The 26212-nt window shown below is 38.9% G+C and overlaps 1 protein-coding gene and 1 pseudogene across 1 annotated transcript in view; both read left to right on the top strand.

Moving 5' to 3' along the window:
* ZC3H12B (zinc finger CCCH-type containing 12B) overlaps nucleotides 1-17471 on the top strand; it is a 46239-nt gene extending 28768 nt beyond the window's left edge. Inside the window, exons 2-5 of the mRNA XM_068962995.1 lie at nucleotides 11933-12072; nucleotides 13812-14046; nucleotides 14684-14790; nucleotides 16051-17471. Of these exons, the coding sequence (XP_068819096.1) occupies nucleotides 11933-12072; nucleotides 13812-14046; nucleotides 14684-14790; nucleotides 16051-17471 (1903 nt within the window). The remainder of the gene's footprint in view (nucleotides 1-11932; nucleotides 12073-13811; nucleotides 14047-14683; nucleotides 14791-16050) is intronic.
* An 8185-nt stretch (nucleotides 17472-25656) lies between these two features.
* LOC138071812 (cytochrome c oxidase subunit 5B, mitochondrial pseudogene) lies at nucleotides 25657-25977 on the top strand (annotated as a pseudogene).
* Nucleotides 25978-26212: the final 235 nt, after the last annotated feature.

The following is a 26212-nucleotide window of genomic DNA, read 5'->3' as shown; positions in this document are numbered from 1 at the left end:
ATCTCACACTGGTCAGAATGGCCATCATCAAAAAATCTACAAGCAATAAATGCTGAAGAGGATGTGTAGAAAGGGAACCCTCTTGCACTATTGGTGGGAATGTAAATTGATAGAGCCATTATGGAAGATGGTATGGAGATTCCTTGAAAAACTAGGAATCAAATCACTATATTACCCAGCTATCCCACCTATAGGCAAATAACCTGAGGAAATCAAAACTGAAAAAGACACATGTACCCCAATGTTCACTGCAGCACTATTTACAATAGCTAGAACATGGAAGCAACCTAGATGTCCATCAACAGATGAATGGATAAAGAAGTTATGGTACATATACACAATGGAATATTACTCAGCCATATAAAGGAACACATTTGAGCAAATTCTAATGAGGTGAATTAACCTAGATGCTATTATATAGAGTGAAGTAAATCAGAAAGAGAAAGATAAATATTGTATATAAACACATATATATGGAATCTAAAAAGAGGGTACCGAAGAATTTATTTGCAGGGCAGCAGTGGAGAAACAGACATAGAGAACAGACATGGACACAGGGAGAGGGGAGGAGAGGGTGAAATGTATATAGAGAGTAACATGGAAACTTATATTACCATATGTAAAATAGATAGCCAATGGGAATTTGCAGTATGTCTCACGAAACTCAAACAGGGGCTCTGTACCAACCTAGGGGAGTGGGATGGAGAGGGAGATGTGAGGGAGGTTCAAAAGGGAGGGGATATATGTATATCTATGGCTGATTCATTTGAGCTTTGACAGAAAACAACAAAATTCTGTAAATCAACAATCTTTTAATTAAAATATGAATTTTTTTTAAAAAAATAGTATTATATATGCTTTAAAATATTAACAGTGTTTGTCTCTTGGTGGTAGAAAAATGGTTGGATTTTGCAAGGGTTCTTTCTTTCTTTCCTTTCCTTTATATTTTATGTATTTTCTACATTTTATAAGTATGTATTACTTTTATAGTAATGAAAGGATCTTTTAAACAAGGGATTTGATAGGATAAAATATAATACCTATTGGGTATCCAACAGCTATTGTTATTCTTGCATTTATTTCCGGTCTTAGACTACTTGTAACATTGCAGAGTCAAGTGAAATGAAATCCCATTCCCTTCCTCCAAATCTCCACTGTAATGGCAATTCTGATGATTTTCCTGAGTTCATGTTATACTTATCAGCACTATAGCAGTGGGAAAAATCACAGCTGAGTATCTTCCCTACATATCTGTTTTATATGGGATTCATCCAATAATAACCCTTTAGGAGCCTTGGGCTTCCCCAATTTACTCACTCCATTTTTTAGAAGAAATCAGTGGTAGCTGTTTCTAAAGCTCCCTCATAGTTGTTTGGCAGTTAAATACATTTTCCTGTCAACTAAAAAAAAAAAAAAAAAAACAATGATGCACAATGTGAGAGTCACGAGTTAAGTTTTATTTGTGGCAAAATGAGGACTTCAGGTGGGGAGACAGCACCTCAGATAGCTCTGAGAAGTTGCTCCAAAGAAGTAGTGTGGGAAGTTCAATATATATGATTTTGGTGGTCAATATATATGATTTTGGTGAAGTTCAGTGCAATCAAGCACTGATTTTACAAAAATTTTTCTTCTAATTATGAGGAGCTGATGTAACCATGAAGGGATTTAGTGCTTTTCTAGATATGAAGAGATTGAAGGATTGGGATCATGAAATCGATTCCTAAAAATATCTAACTATCTAAAGACTTGTTCCACAAGTCTCCCTGGACCACAAACTGCCTCATTCTCCACCCTAAACTCCTTTTGGGGTGTCAAAGGTCAACAGCTACAGCAGCACAGGATTCAATTTCTGTAGAGGCAGATTGCAAATGCCCTTGGCAAGTGCCAATTTGTAGTTGACAGGCTCTGCTCATGGTTATAAATTCAACCATACTTTGGGAGGCATTTCATGACCAGTTCATCCCACAGTGCTAAGAAGGCTCATTCCTAGTTTTGGAGAAGATTTTGCTAATAGGCCACTCAATGTGGTATTACTGGACTAGGTCTTAATTGTCGAAGATCTCTGGACATCTGTCTTCTATTTATGGTCCAGGAAAATGTTCCCTCTTATTGCATCTTCTGATATCTAGAGTTACACTCTTACAATCATTGATAACATACAGAACTATATATTTGATCAACTGCTGCAAGCCACCTAGTCATTATTTTTGTTGGAGGGTCAGTTCCATAGTTGGCAATTGCAAGGAAAAACAATCCTGTAAAACAGACAAAATACAAATTGTAACATTAATGGAGTTGTAAGTAAATATTTCAGGCAAGAGCTTTTCACTAAAAACCAGTTTTTGAAAACATTGTCAAGACTAGGGAATGGGTCACTTAAAGCAGAAATCTGATTTTTTATATAGTTTCTCAAATATGTTATATTAAAGGAATCATTAGGTATGAAAACACAGCATTCAGCTTGAATTATGGCACAGGCACCTCCTTGAGATGCTATAAGGATGTCATGCAGTTTTATAGCACTGTTTTTTCCATCATAGAGACCTCAGAATTCAATAGGTTTATAGCCTGGTTACTATCATTTAGTTTGTTGAGTGAAAGGTGTCAAGACTTCGATATGGCCAATTATATCCTCCAATCTTATTGAAAACACAAAAAATAGCTGCCAATAGTCACACAAGTGGAATAGAGATCTCTTGACCCATTGGGCTCACACCAATTGTAGATTGGCTGGAGTCACCTCTAATTTGTTACATATATGACCTTGAGTCCATGGGAATCCCAGGATACACCTTCTTATCCATCTAGGTGGAAGCCAAGGCCACAAATTAGTACTACAAACCCACTGAGTTCCATTAGGTACAACCCAGTGAATCTCTGGTCTGATCCAGTCAGTTCCATGCTAATCATTATCTCTAAGGGTAATAATATGCAGGCATTGTTCATAAGGTATCCAGCCTAGCTTCCTAATGTTACTAGTTTTATCATCCTTAGTATGATTTAATTGTTCCCAAAATAAAGGAACTTTTAAACTTAAATGACTATAGCCTGGTGGTAACCATATAGATTCATCCCATAATGGTGGGAGCTTTCCTTTTAATAGATGAGAGGTTACAGTTTTTTGATTGAGACTTAGCTTATCATTCTGATTGAGCTTGAGTGACCTTAAAATAACATTTAAATCTATGGCCAGGGTCAGAAAAGGTATTATTAATTGGCCAGATCCATCTAGCAGTATCATGAGCAGGCAGAACAGGACTGAATTATCCTTCTTCTAAAATAAACTTCCTAAGGGTCATACAATTAGAGACTTGGGGTGGAGAAATACATTAAGATAATTTAGAAGTATTAGACATAGATAATTGGCAACAAACCCAACAATTGGACTGATCTTTTAAAATTAGCATAAGATTGTATCCATGATAGAAAACATTTGATTTATATGCAAAAGTCCAAGAAGTGAAGAAAATGTTATAAATAATCATATGACTCAGATCCAGCATCCTTGGCATGCTGTCTACTTCTGATGTCTTCTTCTTGTCCTGGTGTGAATGTAGCTCCTCTTCTATTTGAGTGTCATTGTAAAGTGAGTTTGAAATCAGCAGTCCTTTCAGTGTAGGAGCCTTTGAAATTGGAAATTAATCAAAGAGTCAATTTCCCTGAGCTTGAGCTAGTTAAGAGTACTTGATAAAAAGGTCCTTCCATCCAGGTTGGAGACAGCCCTTTAAATTATGTCTTTTCTAGTATATAATACACAATTTCCTTGTTTCAGATCATGGCGCATCTGATCTTCATCCAAAGATAACTGAGCTAAGCTTCAGGAAAAAAACAAACAAACAAACAAACAAACAAAAACTTAAGAGTGTCCTTTAACAATTCAATTAAATTTTACATTTATGTAGCATAACAGCAAAGAACTATCCAGGAAGTGAGTGTTAGTAGATACAGCCCTCCTTTACCAAAAGCATTTAACATTCATTTAAACATCTTTTTCTCCCCAAAATTACCCTCAGTTTTACCAAATATAACCAAACTAAACTAGTTTGTTTGAAAAATAAGTCTGGTTTCAAGAAATTTGGCTTGATGACTTACATAAACATAATTGATCCTAGACTTTATTTGTTTTGCTGAAACTTTTATAAAGAGTCTCAAACTGAACTTCTAAAAAACATCTCAAGGTTAGGAAACTCACACCAAAGGCACATCACAGATTTCGCCTAGCAGATCTAGGTGAATTTCTCCCTTCTCAAGTTCTCCAAAATTCCTTGAGATTTCTGTACCTGTTATTGAGAGAGCCTTCCTGGCTTATCTGATAAAGCTACTGGAAACCTAAGAGTTTCCAATTTCTGGAGGGGTCTAATAGAAAAGGCGAGTGTTTTAATTTTGCTTACAAAAGTATAATTTCACTAAATTACTCTAAATCATAACTAGAGGGGAAGGGATTCCTTACATTTGGAAAAGACAGATTCAAATCAGTAATTTTTCAGCTAGAAACCATAAAAGTTATAAGCATATTCACCCATTAATTGAGTCCTTTTGTTAATCTTCTAAGAAGCAATCAGGCTTCCCAATAGAATCTTTTAACTTCTTTCCCAGTACAGAATTATGGTCTGAAAGTCAGAAACCCAAAAGTCTTTTCTATAAATCTTCTTGAAGAGGAAACATTTTTGCAAAAGCAGAAAAATAAAACCATAACTGTCTATGACAAAAGACTTAAGAAGAAATGTTTAAAATCTTATTACAATGCATTAACAAAATTTGGTTACTGCTATGACAACACATTAAGATGGTATCTAGAATTATGGCTGATAACATTTTCCCAGGACATATCAGAATTTTAGGAACTCCATGTAATTTCTAGGATATCTATATTAGTAATATTTACCACACAACATAACCTAAGGAGATTTATTACTCATCTGATAATCTGTCCCATGTAATCCAACATGTCCAATGGACCTAATTAGCTGAATATCTCTCCTTGGGATGTTTCAGGGGTCGTTGAAGCATCCCAAAGTTAGCTAGAGGTCAAAATTGTTTCATTTGAATTTTATGTAGGAAGGTTTCTCCATAAATATCAAAAGGGTTTAAAATACTCAAATAGGATTACAGGTCACTATGAAACAATACTTATTCACTTGGCCAAAGTAAAAAGACTTTAAAGGCAAATACAGAACAGATCATTTATGAGGTAAAGAAAGTTAACAATCTTTTCCCAAATGCACTTCAATATCTGAAGAAAGCTTATCCTCTTAATCAACAAAAAAGCCAAATTCAAGTTTTAGAGAAACTTACTTTTAAATTCGTTTACTTAATTAAATTGATTTTAAACTGAGTCAGTCTTGACCACGCACAAAACTCTTTTCTCATGGTCCACTTTCCACAAACTTTGTTACACTTTCTGTATTCATAATTTTATTTTCCCATTCAGAATAACACCTGTAAGTCAGACCTAATTCATTTTCCCTTCAGTTCAGTTCAGTCACTCAGTCGTGTCCGACTCTTTGTGACCCCATGAATTGCAGCACGCCAGGACTCCCTGTCCATCACCAACTCCTGGAGTTCACCCAAACTCATGTGCATCGAGTCGGTGATGCCATCCAGCCATCTCATCCTCTGTTGTCCCCTTCTCCTCCTGCCCCCAATCCCTCCCAGCATCAGGGTGTTTACCAATGAGTCAACTCTTCGCATGAGGTGGCCAGAGTATTGGAGTTTCGCCTTTAGCATCAGTCCTTCCAAAGAACACCCAGGACTGATCTTTAGAATGGACTGATTGGATCTCCTTGCAGTCCAAGGGACTCTCAAGAGTCTTCTCGAACACCACAGTATAAAATCATCAATTCTTTGGCGCTCAGCTTCCTTCACAGTCCTACTCCCACATCCATACGTGACCACTGGAAAAACCATAGCCTTGACTAGATGGACCTTTGTTGGCAAAGAAATGTCTCTGCTTTTGAATATACTGTCTAAGTTGGTCATAACTTTCCTTCCAAGGAGTAAGCGTCTTTTAATTTCATGGCTGCAGTCACCATCTACAATGATTTTCAAGCCCCCAAAATAAAGTCTGACACTGTTTCCACCGTTTCCCCATCTATTTCCCATGAAGTGATGGGAACAGATGCCATGATCTTAGTTTTCTGAATGTTGAGCTTTAAGCCAACTTTCTCACTCTCCTCTTTCATTTTCATCAAGAGGCTTTTTAGCTCCTCTTCACTTTCTGCCATAAGGGTAGTGTCTCATCTGCATATCTGAGGTTATTGATATTTCTCCCAGCAATCTTGATTCCAGCTTATGTTTCTTCCAGTCCAGCATTTCTCATGATGCACTCTGCATATAAGTTCAATAAGCAGGGTGACAATATACAGCCTTGACATACTCCATTTCCTATTTGGAACCAGTCTGTTGTTCCATGTCCAGTTCTAACTGTTGCTTCCTGACCTGCATACAGATTTCTCAAAAGGTAGGTCAGGTGGTCTGGTATTCCCATCTCTTTCAGAATTTTCCACAGTTTATTGTGATCTACACAGTCAAAGGCTTTGGCATAGTCAATAAAGCAGAAAGATATTTTTCTGGAACTCTCTTTCTTTTTCGAGATCCAGCGGATGTTGGCAATTTGATCTCTGGTTCCTCTGCCTTTTGAACATCTGGAAGTTCGAGGTTCACGTATTGCTGAAGCCTGGCTTGGAGAATTTTGAGCATTACTTTACTAGCGTGTGAGATGAGTGCAATTGTGCAGTAGTTTGAGCAGTCTTTGGCATTGCTTTTCTTTAGGATTGGAATGAAAACTGACCTTTTCCAGCCTTGTGGCCACTGCTGAGTTTTCAAAGTTTGCTGGCATATTGAGTGCAGCACTTTCACAGCATCATCTTCCAGGATTTGAAACAACTCAACTGGAATTCCAGCATCTCCAACAGCTTTGTTCGTAGTGATGCATTCTAAGGCCCACTTGACTTCACATTCCAGGAGGTCTAGGTCTAGGTGAGTGATCACAGCATTGTGATTATCTTGGTCATGAAGATCTTTTTTGTACAGTTCTTCTATGTATTCTTGCTACCTCTTCTTAATATCTTCTGCTTCTGTTAGGTCCGTGCCATTTCTGTCCTTTATTGTGCCCATCTTTGCATAAAATGTTCCTTTGGTATCTCTAATTTTCTTGAAGCGATCTCTCGTCTTTCCCATTCTGTAGTTTTCCTTTATTTCTTTGCATTGATCACTGAGGAAGGCTTTCTTATCTCTCCTTGCTATTCTTTGGAAGTCTGCATTCAGATGCTTATATCTTTCCTTTCCTTCTTTGCTTTTCGCCTCTCTTCTTTTCACAGCTATTTGTAAGGCCTCCTCAGGCAGCCATTTATCTTTTTTGCATGTTTTTTTCTTGGGGATGGTCTTGATCACTGTCTCCTGTACAATGTCATGAACCTTGTTCCATAGTTCATCATGTACTTTATCTATCAGATCTAGTCCCTTAAATCTATTTCTAACTTCCACTGTATAATTATAAGGAATTTGATTTAGGTCATACCTGAATGGTCTGGTGGTTTTCCCTACTTTCTTCAATTTAAGTCTGAATTTGGCAATAAGGAGTTCATGATCTGAGCCACAGTCAGCTCCCAGTCTTGTTTTTGCTGACTGTATAGAGCTTCTTTATCTTTGGCTGCAAAGAAAATAATCAGTCTGATTTCAGTGTTCACCATCTGGTGATGTCCACGTGTAGAGTCTTCTTTTGTGTTGTTAGAAGAGGGTGTTTGCTTTGACCAGTGTGTTCTCTTGGCAAAACTCTATTAGCTTTTGCCCTATTTCATTCTGCATTCCAAGGCCAAATTTGCCTGTTACTCCAGGTGTTTCTTGATGTCTTACTTTTGCATTCCAGTCCCCTATAATGAAAAGGGCATATTTTTGGGGTGTTAGTTTTAAAAGGTCTTGTAGGTCTTCATAGAACCATTCAACTTCAGCTTCTTAAGTGTTACTGGTTGGGGCATAGACTTGGATTACTGTGATGTTGGATGGAAATGAAATGAACAGAGATCATTCTGTCGTTTTTAAAATTGCATCCAAGTATTGCATTTTGGACTCTTTTGTTGACCATGATGGTTACTTCATTTCTTCTAAGGGATTCCTGCCCACAGTAGTGGATATAATGGTCATCTGAGTTAAATTCGCCCCTTCCAGTCCATTTTAGTTCACTGATTCCTAGAATATCAACATTCACTCTTGCCGTCTCCTGTTTGATCACTTCCAATTTTCCTTGATTCATGGACCTGACATTCCAGGTTCCTATGCAATGTTGCTCTTTACAGCATCAGACCCTGCTACTATCACTAGTCACATCCACAACTGGGTATTGTTTATGCTTTGGCTCCATCCCTTCATTCTTTCTGGAGTTATTTCTCCACTGATCTCCAGTAGCATACTAGGCACCTACTGACCTGGGGAGTTTCTCTTTCAGTATCCTATCATTTTGCCTTTTCATACTGCCCATGGGGTTCTCAAGGCAAGAATACTGAAGTGGTTTACCATTCCCTTCTCCAGTGGACCACATTGTGTCAGACCTCTCCAGCATGACCTGCCCATCTTGGGTGGCCCCACACAGCATGGCTTAGTTTCATTGAGTTAGACAAGGCTCTGGTCCGTGTGATTAGATTGACTAGTTTTCTGTGATTATGGTTTGTATGCCTCCCCTCTGATGCCTTTTCCCTTAACAAAATGCAATTTCATTCCTTATGCCTTCTTTACTGAAAACACACATCCTACTTTCCTTAAGCAACCATGAACTCTCCTTTGTATTAGCATCTGGTAGATTGGTGAATGTAAATACCAATGATAATTTCTTTCTAAAAACATTTACTTTCTTATAGAGAATATCTCAAGATGGCACCAAACATTATTCTTTAATATTCCAAAATCTCTAGTTTCTCTGTAAGAGGAAGTTAGTGTTCAGTAACTAATGTTTTGGAATCTTATTTTATTTGGGAATGACCTAGCTATTCAACAAACTTCCATCACTTAGTTTAGCACAAACCTAGAAATTAGAGTTATCCAAATCTGGAAAGACTATTTTAGACATTCCTAAAGTATATTTTATTCTTAATAGAATTTATTTAAAAACTCCTATCTCATTTACATTTTCTTTTCTTAAAAGTTTCCTCACTCAAGTTAATTTCCTTGCTGACAAACTTGTAACAGATATAACATATTAAACCTAGGCAAAATGAAAATGCTATGTTTGATATTAATGACTCAGACATGTCTACATTAATTAGATGAACAAACAAATATTAATACCAAGTATTTTATACTGAATATTTCTCAGTTCATGTGAACCTGAGATACATTTAGGTTAATTTTTTATTGTATTTAGAATTGTTTGATTTGTAAACACTTACTTTTCTTTAGGCCAATTAGATTAGAATTCATTTGCAAATTAACCTCAGCAATATTAGCCAAAGACAAAGACACATGCTGAGACATACACATATCCAGACAGACACAATGTGAGATCTAGCTTCATTTTTTAAACGTAGTCATGTATCAGATATTATAATATAAAACTCACTAATTGTAAACACAAATTGGAATAAGACAAATTTAAAAGGCTTCATTCCCTTTATCCCCCCGCTCAGTTTTAGGAAGTAGAGATGGTCTAGATAAGTTGTCCAGAGAGCTCTGGTCTAGAGGTATAGGGAGGGGAAATCTATTTCTCTTAGTAGGAATTATTCCCTCTGGGCAAGAATTTTAAAGAGATTTCTTTTTCTTGAAACTTTCTCTACTGTTTGGGAATTAAACTTGTTGGGGGCTGGTTAACCTTAAACTGGCATTATGTACTTAACTTGGTGCAAATGAAGGTTAATAATTTTCATAGATACTTCCTTTTCTTTCCTTTTAATGGTTTTGAAAAGTTGGTTAGCCAATATAACAAGGATGTTTTGTGTGTAACTCAGACCAACCTGGACTGTCTTTTTGACTAGAGTAGACAAATTCTCATCTAAGCCTTCCTGAAAGGCAGAGTTAAGCAAAGGATCATTTTGGTGGTTAGAGAATGATTCAGGTGTCAAGTCCAAATATTGCTTAAATTCTCAGTCTCCCATATTAGTCTGGATTGATTCATTCTATCTTCACTAGCATTGTTGAACCTATGTCCACTTTATGATTTTTGAAGAAAGCTCTGGGATAGGTCTGAGTAATTTCTAAGTTAATTCCTTCAGTACAAGCCTCTGGACTATGTGACCAAAATCCCACTAAGGGTCATTTCCATCCTGCTTTCTTTATTCATTCCCTTGCTTTGCTTTCAGAAACTAACAGCTGTATTAGTTGATATGGATCTGAAACCTGGGCTCTTAAGTCCAGATGGTTAATCCAAAGTTTTTAGCAAATCCCAATGCATTCTGAGTTGGACTGGGAAATTTCTTAGCCAAGGCTCTAAGTTCTGTTTGCATCCTGGATGTATAGGAAAGCAACAAGAACAATTCATTTCTCCCTGTAATAGATTTCTCCTTAAGGGAGCTATAATCATTTCTGATTTTTTTAATCTTCCTTTCCTGGGAAAAGGAAAGCAGCAGGAGGGAGAAGAGTTGGAAGAAAAAAAAACTGTCTGGTCCAGGCAGTTCAAATAGAACAGGATATATGGGAAGAGCAGAAAGAGAGGTAGAGTCAGTGCTAGTAGCGTTTTTTAGTTCTGATTATAGCTTCAAGCAATTATTTGTTGTTTTTGTTGTTGTCATTGTTGTTGCTCAGTCCCTCAGTCATGTCCAACTGTTTATGACCCAATGGACTGCAGCACTTCAGGCTTCCCTACCCTTCACTATCTCCTGGAGTTTGATCAAATTCATGTTCATTGAATTGATGATGCCATCTAACTATCTAATCTGTTGCCTCCTTCTCCTGCCTTGAATGAATCTTAGCAACCTCAGCATATGAGCTTTTTTCTTTCTTTAATTAAGAACTTTCACCTTTTCACTTTACCGTGTTTTCAGCATATCCAAATTGCCAGCACCACTATTTTTGTGCTTTGGAACCATTATTAAGTAAAACGAGTTACTTGAACTCAAGCCCTGTGATACTGAAACAGTCAACCTGATAACAAGAGATCCTACTAAGTGACTTATGGGTGGGGTATGCTGGACAAAGAGATGATTCATCTCAGGCAGGATGGAATGGGATGGCACCAGATTTCATAACTCTACTCAGAATGGTGCATAGTTTAAAACTTATGAATTGCTTATTTCTGGAGTTTTCCATTTAATGTCTTTGAACAATCATTAAATGAAAATGTGTATCATGAAACCAAATAAAGGAGATACTGTACATAGACTTTCTTCTATAAAATTTGGATTACATTATATGTAGTCCAAAGCCTTTCTTTTCTGTTTTACCATTATATTGTGAGCACTTCCCACATCTTAAAATTTTCAAGACTGTAATTTTTGTTGGCAAATCATATTTAATTAATTGTGATAACTATTTTCAGTCAGCATTTCAGTGTATCTTTTGTTGCTATCAGTGTTATTTTTTAAGCTTACTTTATATACTTAAAATTCATTTCCAACTAATTCTCTATAAACTTTATCCAAACCTCTGGTGACACTTCTTTTTTCATCTGATAAATACAGGAATCTTTGAAAAAGAAATGGTAATAGAAACAGAAAGAGATGAGAGAAAATAGAAATAATGATAGGAAATAGCCACTAGGGCTGCTATAATTTGAGAGTTGTTATTAACTATCTGTGGTCTTGAATGAATGTGTAATGAAAATGGCAATATTTGTAATAATGGAATTTTTAAAAGAATTTTATTTATTCTCTTAAAAATACATTTTTGGCATCCTCAAAAAGTAATATATCTGTTGTTAATGTCTTCACACTACGAAAAAGCCTATTTGGAGCATTTCTTTGTTACTTGTTATCAATCCTCTCTACTCTCATTCCCTATCTTCCTGAAGCCATGGGAATAAAGAAGAGTTCTCCTGCAGAGGAATACAACTTGCTGTGGATTGGTTCCTAGATAAAGGCCATAAAGATATTACTGTATTTGTGCCTGCATGGAGAAAGGAGCAATCCCGCCCTGATGCACCAATTACAGGTACTAATTCAATTAAGACATTTCTTCTCATCCAGAAGCAAAGCTGGCAAGATAGTTTGGTGAGAGTCCAATGCTCCTAAATTAGATAAGTACTTTTCTAAATCTATTGAGTACACTTAAAATGTGTTTTTTTTATTAAGTGTATTTTAAGGCAGATTTCTCCTGATCCAAATAATCTGTTGTACTGTAGCACAGAGCAGTTAAATAGAGACTTGAATTTCAAGCAAAAAATAAAGCACATAGTTGAAAAAAAGAGTGTTTGTTTCTATTTGACCATAAGTTTCAGACAAAAAGGGGGATGAATTTGATTATGAACATGACTTGAGTTTTCCAAAATACTAAAGAAACCACCATAGACAATGGATCTCATCCTGTAGCAGATAAGTTATTGTGGGATTTGCAAATTAGGGGTTAGAATAGAAAAAGAGAAAAATACCACGGCATTCAAAGCTAATTTATCCGTGAAGCACAGTAGGCCGAGTGCCTAGGGTTCATAATATATACTTATAGGATCCCGTGTAAATGGTTTAATTTTATTAGCTTTTTAACATCAGAGGGGAAAATTGAATATAGCAATAAATATATAATAATGTACCTAACTGGATTATTTGTGTTTATACCAACATAGTTGTAACGTATAAACCTAACATTTCTTTATGGAAGAAAAGACCCATGAAGGCAAAAGTGCCTAAAGTCCACAAAAGTTATGATGTGGCCCTATTGGCAGGAGGATCACTACATTCACTTATAATAGTATATAAAGCTAGCTCTTAACAGCATTTGAGAGCATCAATACCCCAATTCTCTGAGTATCAGGTCTTGCCTTATTAACAAAATGAGAAGGTTCAGTGTCATGGGGTTGTCTGCCAACTGCTGAACAGGCTCCCAGTTTCAGTCTGAGAGTGGATCCTGCTGCTAAGCTGCAGCTAAGTCAATTCAGTTGTGTCCAACTCTGTGCAACCCCATAGACGGCAGCCCACCAGGCTCCACCGTCCCTGGGATTCTTCAGGCAAGAACACTGGAGTGGGTTGCCATTTCCTTCTCCAATGCATGAAAGTGAAAAGTGAAAGTGAAGTCGCTCAGTCATGTCCGACTCTCAACGACCCCATGGACTGCCGCCCACCAGGCTCCTCCATCCATGGGACTTTCCAGGCAAGAGTACTGGAGTGGGTTGCCATTGCCTTCTCCAAGAGTGGATCCTGGCCCTACTCAAACTTCTTTCTTTATTATTAAAGAGGCTAAAAGTAAAGGGGGTCAGTACTCATATGCTACCACTTAATATTTTTCCTTAGTCATGGCTTTCCTTCATGCAGAAGGCAAAAATATTTGTCCCTAAGAAAGATACATTGTTTTCCTCCTGCCAGACATATTCTCATCATACTTCCCTGGTTTCTTCAGCAACCAAAACCTGGTGCTGCAGCCAAAGGGCAAAATAAGCCTCAAAAATGTTAGGATATCAATGTTATTTCTTAACTGTTCATGCTAGTTTTAAAAAACTTAGATGTAATTTAATCTATTTCCTTTGTTTTATCTGAAAGAAAACTGGAGGGGAAAGGGGAAAGCAACTTGGCTAAAATCACAGTCCAAAATGGTGCCATAGCCAGGAATAGTGGCTGGATTTTCTCTAAAAGCAAATAATATATTAAGCTAGTATCAACTTTTATATTTTTTAATATGGGTATAATGCTGATTTCCAAAGATGATTTATATTCTGTGGCATATAATCCATATTTCAACAGATCAAGATATCCTACGTAAACTGGAAAAGGAAAAGATTCTTGTTTTCACACCATCCCGAAGGGTCCAGGGCAGAAGAGTTGTTTGCTATGATGACCGGTTCATAGTCAAACTGGCTTTTGATTCTGATGGCATCATTGTATCCAATGATAACTACCGAGACCTTCAAGTCGAAAAGCCAGAATGGAAGAAGTTTATAGAGGAGCGCTTGCTGATGTATTCTTTTGTGAATGACAAGTACGTTTCTTTCCTATAGGTTCTGAATAGCCGAAATCCAAATTACCACTAAGGACAGATTTAATTTCATTTCAATAAACATTTACTGAACACTTACTGTATATTGTGCATTATGCTGGTTGCCATGGGAATAAAAAGCTGAATAAATAACAAGACTCACCCTTAAGAAGCTCAAAGTGTACTTAGAGAAGAGATTCCCACAAAGTATTGGGATAAACTCTATGGTTAGAATTTTTTAAATTGCTTTGTCTATGTGAAATGATATGAAAAAGTCTCACAGAGGAAATAACATTTGAGATGAAGTTTAGAGACAGAGGAAAGAGGGCTTCTGGGAATTATAGGTAAAGAGAACATCATGAATAAAGCTATAAAGATGTGAAAATGGGTTGCACTTTGGGGGAACCGGCAGACATGTCAGTGTGGTTGGAACTTATAATCCACAGAAGAATGATGTATGGGAAAAATCATTCCTTTCTTGTGTTCAAGTGGAAACAGAGGGAAGAACTGCTGACTTAGCAGAAGATAAACTTGAAGCACAAAGGGCTATTAGAAGGCTATGACAATAGTATAAGCAACATGTAATGAAGGCCTGAACTCCTGATAAGGGATAGTTTACCTTTTGCTTGCTTGCTTTCAGGTTTATGCCTCCAGATGATCCTTTAGGACGTCATGGCCCAAGCCTTGAAAACTTCTTAAGAAAGAGACCCGTTGTTCCTGAACACAAGAAGCAACCATGTCCTTATGGTGAGTACCTATATGCAAAACTGAAGAAGTCTGTGAATACTTTTCTCTTCAAGGTTTCCCTTTCAAAGGGAAAATCCTGGCTTGTCCACTCTGTGAGTTAAAGTCTGTGTATTCATATATTTTCAATTAGGCATTTAAAGAACCATCCTAGAAATTTCCTGAGAAACAGGTAACTAGAATTGAAGGAAAGGATAATTGTCACTAGTTAAAATGATTTTTGTCTTCTAACTGTCTCTGTCCTGAGTAGTGTTGTTGGGGGCAGGGAAGTGCAGAAACTTACTTGATCTGTGGAAGAAGAAAGGGCAATGACAAACTGCATTTGGCCCCAAGAAGGATGTGTCTTTCAGGCAGGTGACTGTGCCCTCTTTCAATATTACCCTTTTCTTCCAATCTGCATTTTCCAGTTTGCTTCCAAACTTTATCTTCATTTCCTATTTTAAATATAGTTTTCTACACCCATGGCTGATTCATGTCAATGTATGGCAAAAACCACTACAATATTGTAAAGTAATTAGCTTCCAATTAAAATAAATTAATTAATTCAAAATAAAATAAATAAATAAATATAGCTTTCTAGAGTGCTTTCATGATCTTATGTAAGTCCCTGTGACACAAAGTTTGTGAGCCTAACAGTAAGATATGTGCTGCCTGGTCTGAGGCAAATTTGAATGTTCACTGTTTTTGAATAATCATTTATTTATAAGACACCTAGGTGTTTGTTCTCAACTATCATTTATTCATATCATAGAATATTTCATGTTCACTATCTTCATTTAATCCTCACAATGACCTTAAAATAAAGACATTATTATGAACCTTGTTTACAGAATAGGAAAATGAGGCACAGAAATTAAAAATCACTTACCAAGTTCACATGGCTAGTAAGTGACATAGCTGGAATTAAAGCTCAGATCTGACCAGCCTCCAGGCCAATGCTCTTTGCACTGAACCACCCTGCCTGCTACTGCTCTATGCCTCAGCATGCAGGTTATGCCTAGACAAAGTTGTGAATTTCAGGAAAATGAAGACTGTTCATTGACCACTCTTACCTTTCACACTGCAGTTTCCTCCCTAGGTTTCCACTTCGTTCCTCTCCACTCACAGTGTGTGATGCCACCATGGTGTTGTCTGTCTCCCGTCTTTAAGAACAGTTAATAAAGTAAAACTCTAACCTGAGTGACCAGATTGTTAAAACAGCCTCTGGCACAGAGAGTTGCACCACTGTGAGAGAGAGTCTTACCCCAGGGCATTATTTTTCAGGCAAAAAATGCACCTACGGCCACAAGTGCAAATACTACCATCCGGAGCGGGCCAACCAACCGCAGCGTTCGGTGGCTGATGAGCTCCGCATCAGTGCCAAACTGTCCACAATAAAAACCATGAGTGAAGGCACCCTGGCCAAGTGTGGCACAGGGCTGTCTAGTGCCAAAGGTGATATAACCTCAGAAGTCAAACGCGTGACCCCCAAGCGTCAATCGGACCCCAGCATCCGGTCCGTGGCTGTGGAGCCTGAGGAATGGCTGTCCATTGCCCGTAAGCCTGAGGCCAGCTCTGTCCCCTCACTTGTGACTGCTTTAAGTGTCCCCACAATCCCACCCCCCAAAAGCCATGCAGTGGGTGCCCTCAATACCCGTTCAGCCAGCAGCCCAGTACCAGGATCCTCTCATTTCTCCCACCAGAAGTCCTCTTTGGAGCACATGACCAGCATGCAGTACCCACCCATCCTGGTTACCAATAGCCACGGGACCCCTATTAGCTATGCTGAGCAATACCCAAAGTTTGAGCCCTTAGGGGACCACAGCTACTATTCAGTGTTAGGCGACTTCTCCAAACTGAACATCAACAGCATGCATAATCGAGAGTACTACATGGCTGAAGCAGACCGGGGGTTGTATGCCCGGAATCCCAACCTCTGTCCTGACAATCGTATGAGCCATACCAGGAACGACAACTATTCCTCTTACAACAACCTGTACTTGGCTGTAGCTGATACTCATCCTGAAGGCAGTTTGAAGCTGCATCGCTCAGCATCTCAGAACCATCTTCAGCCTTTTCCTCATGGTTACCATGAAGCCTTAACGCGAGTGCAGAGCTATGGCCCAGAAGACTCTAAGCAAGCCCCCCACAAGCAATCAGTCTCCCACTTAGTTCTGCATGCCCAGCACCCAACAACTGGAGCACGCTCCAGCTGTCCTGGAGACTATCCCATGCCTCCCAATATCCATCCTGGGGCAACCCCCCAGCCAGGACGTGCCCTGGTGATGACTCGGATGGACAGCATTTCTGATTCTCGCCTATATGAGAACAATCCCATGAGGCAAAGACGTCCTCCTCTGTGTCGGGAACAGCATGCCAGCTGGGACCCACTGCCCTGTGCAACTGACTCCTATGGCTACCACTCCTATCCCTTGAGTAACAGCCTCATGCAACCATGCTATGAGCCAGTCATGGTACGGAGTGTGCCTGAAAAGATGGAGCAGCTTTGGATGAATCCTTGGATTGGAATGTGCAATGATTCCAGGGAGCAAATGATCCCAGAGCACCAGTATCAGACCTACAAGAACCTCTGCAATATTTTCCCTTCAAACATTGTTCTTTCAGTGATGGAGAAGAATCCCCACACAGCAGATGCCCAGCAACTAGCAGCCTTGATTGTTTCTAAGCTTAGGGCTGCACGTTGACATGACATAGGACTTATTTCTTTATATAAATATGAGTACCAATAATGCACTAATACTATGAGAATAGTAACTAATAGTTTTGTGTTACACTTTACAAGTTACAAACTGTTTGTCATTGAAGTGCATAACAACCCTGTGAGGAAAGTCTTACTAATGTCTTGTTTTCTAGACAAGGAAACTGAAGCTCAGTGAGTTTAAAAGTAACTTGCTGAAGTCACACTGCTAGCAAGTGACCAAGTCAAGACTCACACCCAAGTCCTCTGACTCCAAGTCCTATACCCTTTTGCACTGCATCATGCAGGTAATGGAGGACAAAACCCAGGGGAAAGGCCTAAATGCAAGAGGCTCCAAGGGATTCCATTACCAACTGTTTTCTTAGTCACACATTCTATATTATGAAGTATCAATGGCATATCTAATTTAGAGAGCAAGAGTATCAGGATCAGTCCATTTAGGATTTTTAATAAGAATATTTAAATCTATTTAAAAGTAAAGACATACTTTATTGCATGGATATCTGACCATTCAATACCTTTATTAACTCAGATATAGGGTCACATTGAAGTTTCTAGAGCTATATTTCAAACCTATTGTTAGTAATTATATTGCATGTATGACTGTATGTATTTAGTTTGAGGTGTGTGTGTATGTGTATCTCTATAGAACCTTTTGAACAGTGGTGATAAAAAGACAGACTTTGCACAGTCTTTAGTCTATAGCTGTATACATCACAAATCTGACTTGATAATTTTACATCATATTTCATAGTTTCAACTAGTTTTGAAAGTGAAACTACATCTCAATATTTGAATCTTGCTTTCTTAGGCACCAGAGCAAACTGGCTCTATTTCCTTTGCACTTCTTACTTGTCAACATTTATTGAGAGTTCTTCACTTTTAAGTCTCTTCACCTTAGTAAATTAGGGATCAGATTGATGCCTTCTTCTGCAGAAGAGGTGATGGATAGTTCCAAGTTGATACTCTGAAGTTCCAAACATAGTAGTTGCGTGTGCTAGACAAGCACAGAAGAGTTGGACCAGGACCAAGGGATTTACTACCAGAATTTGCTTCCCTTAATCCCAGGAGAGATTAAATGACAAACATAAAAAGCTGCATTCAAGGGGGGGGGGGGTGTCCAATGGATGCTCTTTGGACTTCTGATCTATGCAGTATTCAACATTACAGGATGAAAGGCATTGAAGGACAGTGCACCATCATGTAATCCACTTTCTCCTGCCATCTAACCTTTGGGCAATAAGGTCTATCATTGGTGGAGCAGAACTTCTTTAGGAAACAAAATCAGGGGATTTTCTAGGTGGAAAAAGCTTCCAAAAGGGGATACTACATCTTTGCTAATAGCTGGCTCAGTTACATACTTCAAATGCATGCAGAGGGTGCACTTGACCTTAGGTAATTCTTAAATGGATTACTAAGGAAGGCAGGACTTTGAGTTGACAGTACTATATGGGCAACTTGTATCTTGCTCAGGGTGGGAACCTTTGTAGCTAAATGCCTCTGGAAGAGGCGTTTATTGTTTTTGTTTTTTTAAACAGCTGCACTAAATAAACCCCTTTTTGAATCCATTGTATATTGCAACATTTTGAACCATGACCAGCTCACTATTTCTTGAGCTGGAACTTGCTAATTTCTATGGTAGTTTTTTTCATGAAAGTTGAGAAGGCCTGGTCTTGGCCTTTTGTTTCTTCATGAGAAGGTGTGACACTGCCTATAAACGTTTCTTACTGTGAAACACTCCGAATGTGAGACTGTAGTCAGGGTTATTTCTGGTGGTTTGATAACGGCTTGCATGCTGCTTTCTGTTTCTGTCCTGCTTAATCAAAACTTCCTCTCAGTGTTTCTTTTCAGTTTACCACAGTTCACATTCATTTCCTACCCTTTGATCTTTCTATCTCCCAGTGTACTGAGGAGTAAAAGTATTTTCTGCCAGGTAGGTCCATAGAGTGGAGAAGGCAATGGCAACCCACTCCAGTACTCTTGCCTGGAAAATCCCATGGACAGAGGAGCCTGGTAGGCTGCAGTCCGTGGGGTTGTGAAGAGTCGGACAGGACTGAGTGACTTCACTTTCACGAATTGGAGAAGGAAATGGCAACACACTCCAGTGTTCTTGCCTGGAGAATCCCAGGGACAGGGGAGCCTGGTGGGCTGCTGTCTATGGGGTTGCACAGAGTCGAACACGACTGAAGCGACTTAGCAGCAGGTCCATAGAGAGCGAAGTGCTTGCTGTTTCACACAAACACCATTTCATACCTTCAACTTTTTGGACCTTCTAAATCTGTCCCATGTCTAAGTCAGGGTATGTGACAATCTTAGATGACTCTACTGCCTTCGTGCCAGATAGTTCACCTTCCTACAAAAATCATCAAGGGTACCACAGTATCCACTAGCTGCACACTGTACAGAGAAGCACAAGATTAATCTTGGATACAGTTCATCTGGAACATGTTTATGTTAAGCAATCAAAAAAAAAATGTAAGCTCCTCCCAACACAGGAGATATTTTTTTAAGGCAGCATATGTATTTATTTCCTAAAAACAATTGTCATTCTTCTTATAAAATGTGTATGAATCAAAGCAGCTAGGAGCAATGCCTCAAATAACCAGAAATGACCTTCTGTTGATACAAATTGTATCTCTTTTTCTCCTGACTGTATAGAAACAAATGTACAAAACTCATCTTAAACTAGGTTTGGTACTGACTTTTCATTATGATGTTTGTGGCACTGTGTGTCACAAGGGAGTAGCCCAGGATCATGAGGGAGCTTTTATTTACAAAGGGCAGTAGTTTATAGATAAAGACAATTTTTCAAGGCCTCTTGATTACTATGTGCAATAGATATTGTGCATAGTTTCAAGCACTATATGGCATAAGTTTCTCTTTAGCCTATTAAATTTAATATGTCCTTGCAAAAGAGATTTTGTGTACAAAATTGTGTTAGTTGTTCATCTGTAAGAATCTATAAATGGAGCTGTACAACTAAGAATGCATAAATTGAGCTTGTTTATATTGAGGTCTGCACACTTGACTGTTCCATTTTGTTTGCAATTATAAAACAGCAAATACAAAGAAACATTGAAACCCCTTTGGTATCCTTGATGATGAAATCAAGCTTCCATCCTGGGGCTAAGTGTGTGTTCTTCAGGATACTTACCTCCAAGTACTAAGTAGGGGTTACTGCACAGTGTTTTGTGTGGTTTTCAAGAAGTATATTTTGCAAGAGGTGCTTTGTAATTTTAATTCTCTCACTGACTTTCTGAACTCATAGCAAGTCTGTGCCTGTTCAGGCCTTAGATTTTATAGATTTTGTGATTTTTTTTTTTTATTTTTGTGATTTTGTTGTTTGTTTTATTGTTATTTTTATTTCAACCCGAAGAAGTGTGACTCTGGAGTGGCATAGTCAATCCAGAGCACCATTTCTGTAAGATGGCTCAAAGGAAAAGGAGCCTTTTCAAAGGTACCACACAGCCATTGCATGCTCTCTTAAGGTGCAAGAAATGGAAGGGGGGACGACACATGCCTTATGGAAATGGTATACAAAACTTTTCTTCTAAGTAATGAACTGTGGATATATATATATATATATACACACACACTCTCTCCTAGTTTCCAGGAGAATACTTCTAAATCCATTTTTTCTATTTTAGAATAAATTATCTTTATACAGTAATTCAAACACTTACATCCATTCTCTCTTGGCACTGGGTTTTCTTCTTATATAGAAGAGCTCATTTTGAGAGGCACTCAGTTACTGTTTTATGTATGCTTTAAGTATGGGACTTTGTATAAACACCCTTTTTGAGGGCCAACAATTTCAATACACTTTGTTTAACTCTGGGAACCAGGTCTGGAGCTGCACAGGGAAAGTAATGTCAAGTTGTCCAAAGAGCCCTGCTCAGGTGTCCTTCCAACCCTTCTCTACCTTCCCCTAGTTGGTTTTTCCTCAGGCCTGACACTGAGGTGTGCATAATCTGCAACTAAAATGGCACTACACTTAGTTCTCATTGGAAATCAAACCAGTATATTTTGGGAACTTGCTTGTCTAAATAGTTGATGCCAAAAGACTCAGCATATTCCATATCTATCATACTGCAGCTAGCTATATACATAGGCAGATTGACTAATTTTAGTCCTGGATTGCATATCTTTGAGCTATGGAAGTTTGCTTTATCCATTTGTGGGATTAAATGATACTGTATAATGGCTGTAAGCTTTTATAAAATATCTTTGGGTTCTTTGTTTGACCCAAACATAAATGTAAGTCTTAATGACAAAGTGCACAAAGCTAACCAGAGGTGAGAGAAAACATATCCTGTTCCCAGTTTTGTCTGCACCTGAAATGCATGTGCAATGTTTTGCAATATGATCTCACTAGCATGAATGTGCTGACTACTTCATGAGGTTTTGTTTCACTTATAATCATGATGGAAAATGCTGTATCCTTGACAACAATGAACTGTAACTACATTTAATTACTGCATAAACTTTTTGTTTACTAACCACTAATGGCTCTGTCTCTTTACAAATATCACTAACAAAAGCCATACCACACGTACAAATACACACTCACCTCCTAAAGATTTAGATTTCTGTCCTTGGATTTGCATCTTGAGATAAACAATAAGAGGAGGGATCTCCCCAAGTGAGTTCATCTGAATTTTGTCACAGTAAACATTTTTATTTAGTCACTAAGTCATATCTGATTATTTTGTGACCCCATGGACTGTAGCCTGCCAGGCTCCTCTGTCCATGGGATTCTCCAGACAACAATACTGGAGTGCAGTGCAATTTCCTTCTCCAGGGGATCTTCCCAACTCAGGGAGTGAACCTGCGTCTCCTGCATTTGCGAGCAGATTCTTTACCACTGATCCACCGGGGAAGCCCTCACAGTAAATATATGCTCTCTAATTTTTTTATACTAACACAACTAAAAGTGCAAATCAGTTGGCTTTTCCAACAGGGCTGGGCTGGACCAGGCCTCCAACTGGTGGGTTAGAACTTGGTGGAGGGATAAGGGGTCAGGCTTATTTATCTAAACGACTCACCATTTCCCCACTGAATAGCCTCAGGTCCACAGAGACATCATCTGCTGAGCCTTAGCCAGAATATTAGAGCTAAAAACAGCCTAGAGAACCCTATAGTTCATAGAGAAGTCATGTGGGGACTGTGCGGAGTGCTCAGCTGCATGGACACCATCAAGGTATAGGTATGAGAACTGAGGCACTAAGAACTGAAGAAATTTGATTGAGGCTGAACAGGGCCAAGAGTAGAACCCCAAGCCTCATTGCTCTCAAGGCAGTGAGCCCTTTATCACAGTGGTGTCTGCTCTTCCATGAACCTGGCTTCAGAAATCTCAGGTTTCAGGAGGACTACAACCAGTGACGACCTTTGGTTCTTACTCTCCATGGACTTAGAAATGGGCTTCAATAGCCTACTTCTTATCTTTAGGTCAGTCTTTGAGGGCTATAGAAGAGCACTTTTTCCTGGGTTATATGAAGACTTGAGTCCTGAGTTCAAGGCTACCAACCCTGGCATGAATCCACAGAAATCACACATAGAAAGCTTTAAGAGAAACTTCATATCTATGATCTTTTTGATCTTTACAAGCCCATGAGGTAAATATCCTTCTTCGACAAATGAAGAAACTGTGGCATGATTTGCCCAAGGTTGTTCTCATTAAGTGGTAGAGTGTGTTGTTGTTCAGTCGCGTCCAACTCTGCAACCCCATGGACTGCAGCACACCTGGTTTCCCTGTACTTCAGTATCTCCCAGAGTTTGCTCAAATCCATGTCCATCAAGTTAGTGATGCCATGCAACCATCTCATCCTCGGTCACCACCTTCTCATCCAGCCCTCAATCACTCCTAGCATCAGAGTTTTTTCCAATGAGTTGGCTCTTCGCAACAGATGGCCGAAGTATTGGAGATTCAGCATCAGTCCTTCCAAAGAATATTAAGGGTTGGCAGCAATTCTTCAGTGCTCAACCTTCTTTATGGTCCAACTCTCACATTCATACATGATTACTTGAAAAACCATAACTTTGACTATATGGACCTTTGTCAGCAAAGTGATGTCTAAGCTTTTTAATTTGCTGTCTAGGTTCATCACAGCTCTTTTCTTCCAAGGCCTGGAACCTATATTTTTGGGTAGCTTCTTCCTCTACACCAGAGCAACTCAGACTTTAGTGTGCTTCAGAATTATCTGAAGGGCTTGTTAAACCAGATTGCTGGCCACTGTCAGCCATTCTGAAGTACATCTGGAGTGAGGTTCAGTAATTTATATGTCTAACAAGTACTAACACCAAAAAAAGATATACTTTTCATCACAGGGGAGTTGAATACAAAGTAGGAAGACAAAAGATACCTGGAGTAACAGGAAAGTTTGGCCTTGCAGCACAAAATGAAACAGGACAAAGGCTAACAGAGTTTTGTCAAAAAAACACACTGGTCATAGCAAACAACTTCTTCCAACACCACAAGAGACGACTATACACATGGACATCACCAGATGGTCAATACTGAAATCAGATTGATTATTTCTTTGCAGCCGAAGATGAAGAAGCTCTATACAGTCAGAAAAAAATGAGATGTGGAATCAACTATGGCTCAGACTATGAACTTCTTATTGCAAAGTTCAGACATAAATTGAAGAAAGTACAGAAACCAATAGACCATTCAGGTATGATCTAAATCAAATCCCTTACCATTATACAGTGGAAGTGACAAATAGATTCAAGGGATTAGATCTGATAGAGTGCTTGAAGAACTATGGATGGAGGTTTGTAACACTGTACGGGAGGTAGTGACCAAAACCATCTCAAAGAAAGAGAAATGCAAGAAGGCAAAATGGTTGTCTGAGGAGGCCTTACAAATAACTGAGAAAAGAAGAGACTCAAAAGGCAAAGGAGAAAGGGAAAGATAATTCAACTGCATGTAGAGTTCCAAAGAATAGCAAGGAGAGATAAGAAGGCCTTCTTAAATGAACAATGCAAAGAAATAGAGGAAAACAATAAAATGGGAAAGATTAGAGACTTCTTTAAGAAACCTGGAGACACCAAAGAAACATTTCATGCAAAGATGGCACACTAAAGGACAGAAATGGCAAGGATCTAACAAAAGCAGAAGACATTAAGAAGAGGTGGCAAGAATACACATAAGAACTGTACAAAAAAAGATCTTAATGACCTGGATAACCTTGATGGTGTGGTCACTCACCAAGAGCTAGACATCCTGGAGTGTGAAGTCAAGTGGGCCTTAGGAAGCATTACTACAAACAAAGCTAGTGGAGGTGATGGAATTCCAGATGAGCTATTTCAAACCGTAAAAGATGATGCTGTTAAAGTGCTGCACTCAGTATGTCAGCAAATGTGGAAAACTCAGCAGTGGCCACAGGACTGTAAAAGGTCAGCTTTCATTCCAATCTCAAAGAAGGGCAATGCCAAAGAATGTCCAAACTACTGTACAACTGAGCTCATTTCAAATGCTAGCAAGGTAATGCTCAAAATCCTTCAAGCTAGGCTTCAACATTACATGAACTGAGAACTTCCAGATATATGAGCAGCATTTAGAACATGTAGAGCAACTAGAGATCAAATTGCCAACATCTGTTGGATCATAGAAAAAGCAAGAGAATTTCAGAAAAACATCTGCTTCATTGACTATACTAAAGCCTTTGACTGTGGATGACAACAAACTGTGGACAATTCTTAAAGCGATTGGAATACCAGACCACCTAACCTGTCTCCTGAGAAACCTATATGCAGGTCAAGAAGCAACAGTTAGAACTAGACATGGAACAACAGAATTGTTCCAAATTGGGAAAGAAGTACATCACGGCTATCTATGGTCACCCTGCTTATTTAACTTCTATGCAGAGTACATCATGCCAAATGCCAGGCTAGATGAATCAATCACAAGCTGGATTCATGACTGCCAGGAGGAATATCAACAACCTCAGATATGCAGATACCGCCTTAATGGCAGAAAGTGAAGAGGAAGTAAAGAGCCTCTTGATGAATGTGAAAGAGGAGAGTGATAAAACCTGCTTAAAACTCAACATTCAAAAAACGAAGATCATGGCATCTGGTCCCATTACTTCATGGTACATAGATGGGCAAACCATGGAAACAATGACAGACTTTATTTTCTTGGGCTCCAAAAATCACTGAGGACAATGAATGCAGGTGGAGCTGGAGCTTTGGCCTCCCAGGCCCTGAGGGCCCGGGGTCCAAATGGAGTCTCCGTGGTGCGCTCTATGGCGTCTGGAGGTGGTGTTCCTACTGATAAAGAGCAGGCGACTGGGCTAGAGAGGGAGGTCATGCTGGCTGCTCGCAAGAGACAGGACCCGTACAATATACTTGCCCCAAAGGCAACCTCAGGTGAAGAAGACAACAGTACTGTCATCTGGTTCTGGCTGCACAAAGGCGAGGCCCAGCAATGCCCCAGCTGTGGAACCCATTACAAGCTGGTGCCGCACCAGCTGGCCCACTGAGCTGTTGCACGCACTCAGAATATGATGCGGAATTTCTTCTTTCCAGTAAAGACTAGCCATGACGTTGGCGTCTCCTCCCATAAAAAAAAAAAAAAGAATGCAGCCATTAAGTTAAGACACTTGCTCCTTGGAAGAAAATCTATGACAAACATAAACAGAATTTTAAAAAAGCAGAGACATCAACCTGCTGATAAAGGTCTATATAGTCAAAGCTATGACTTTTCTGGCCATTATATTT

The sequence above is a fragment of the Capricornis sumatraensis genome, chromosome X, assembly GCF_032405125.1.
Source record: "Capricornis sumatraensis isolate serow.1 chromosome X, serow.2, whole genome shotgun sequence".
Lineage (NCBI taxonomy): Eukaryota > Metazoa > Chordata > Mammalia > Artiodactyla > Bovidae > Capricornis > Capricornis sumatraensis.
The sequence above is the reverse complement of the archived record's forward strand: the minus strand, read 5'-3'. Positions and strand labels throughout refer to the sequence as shown.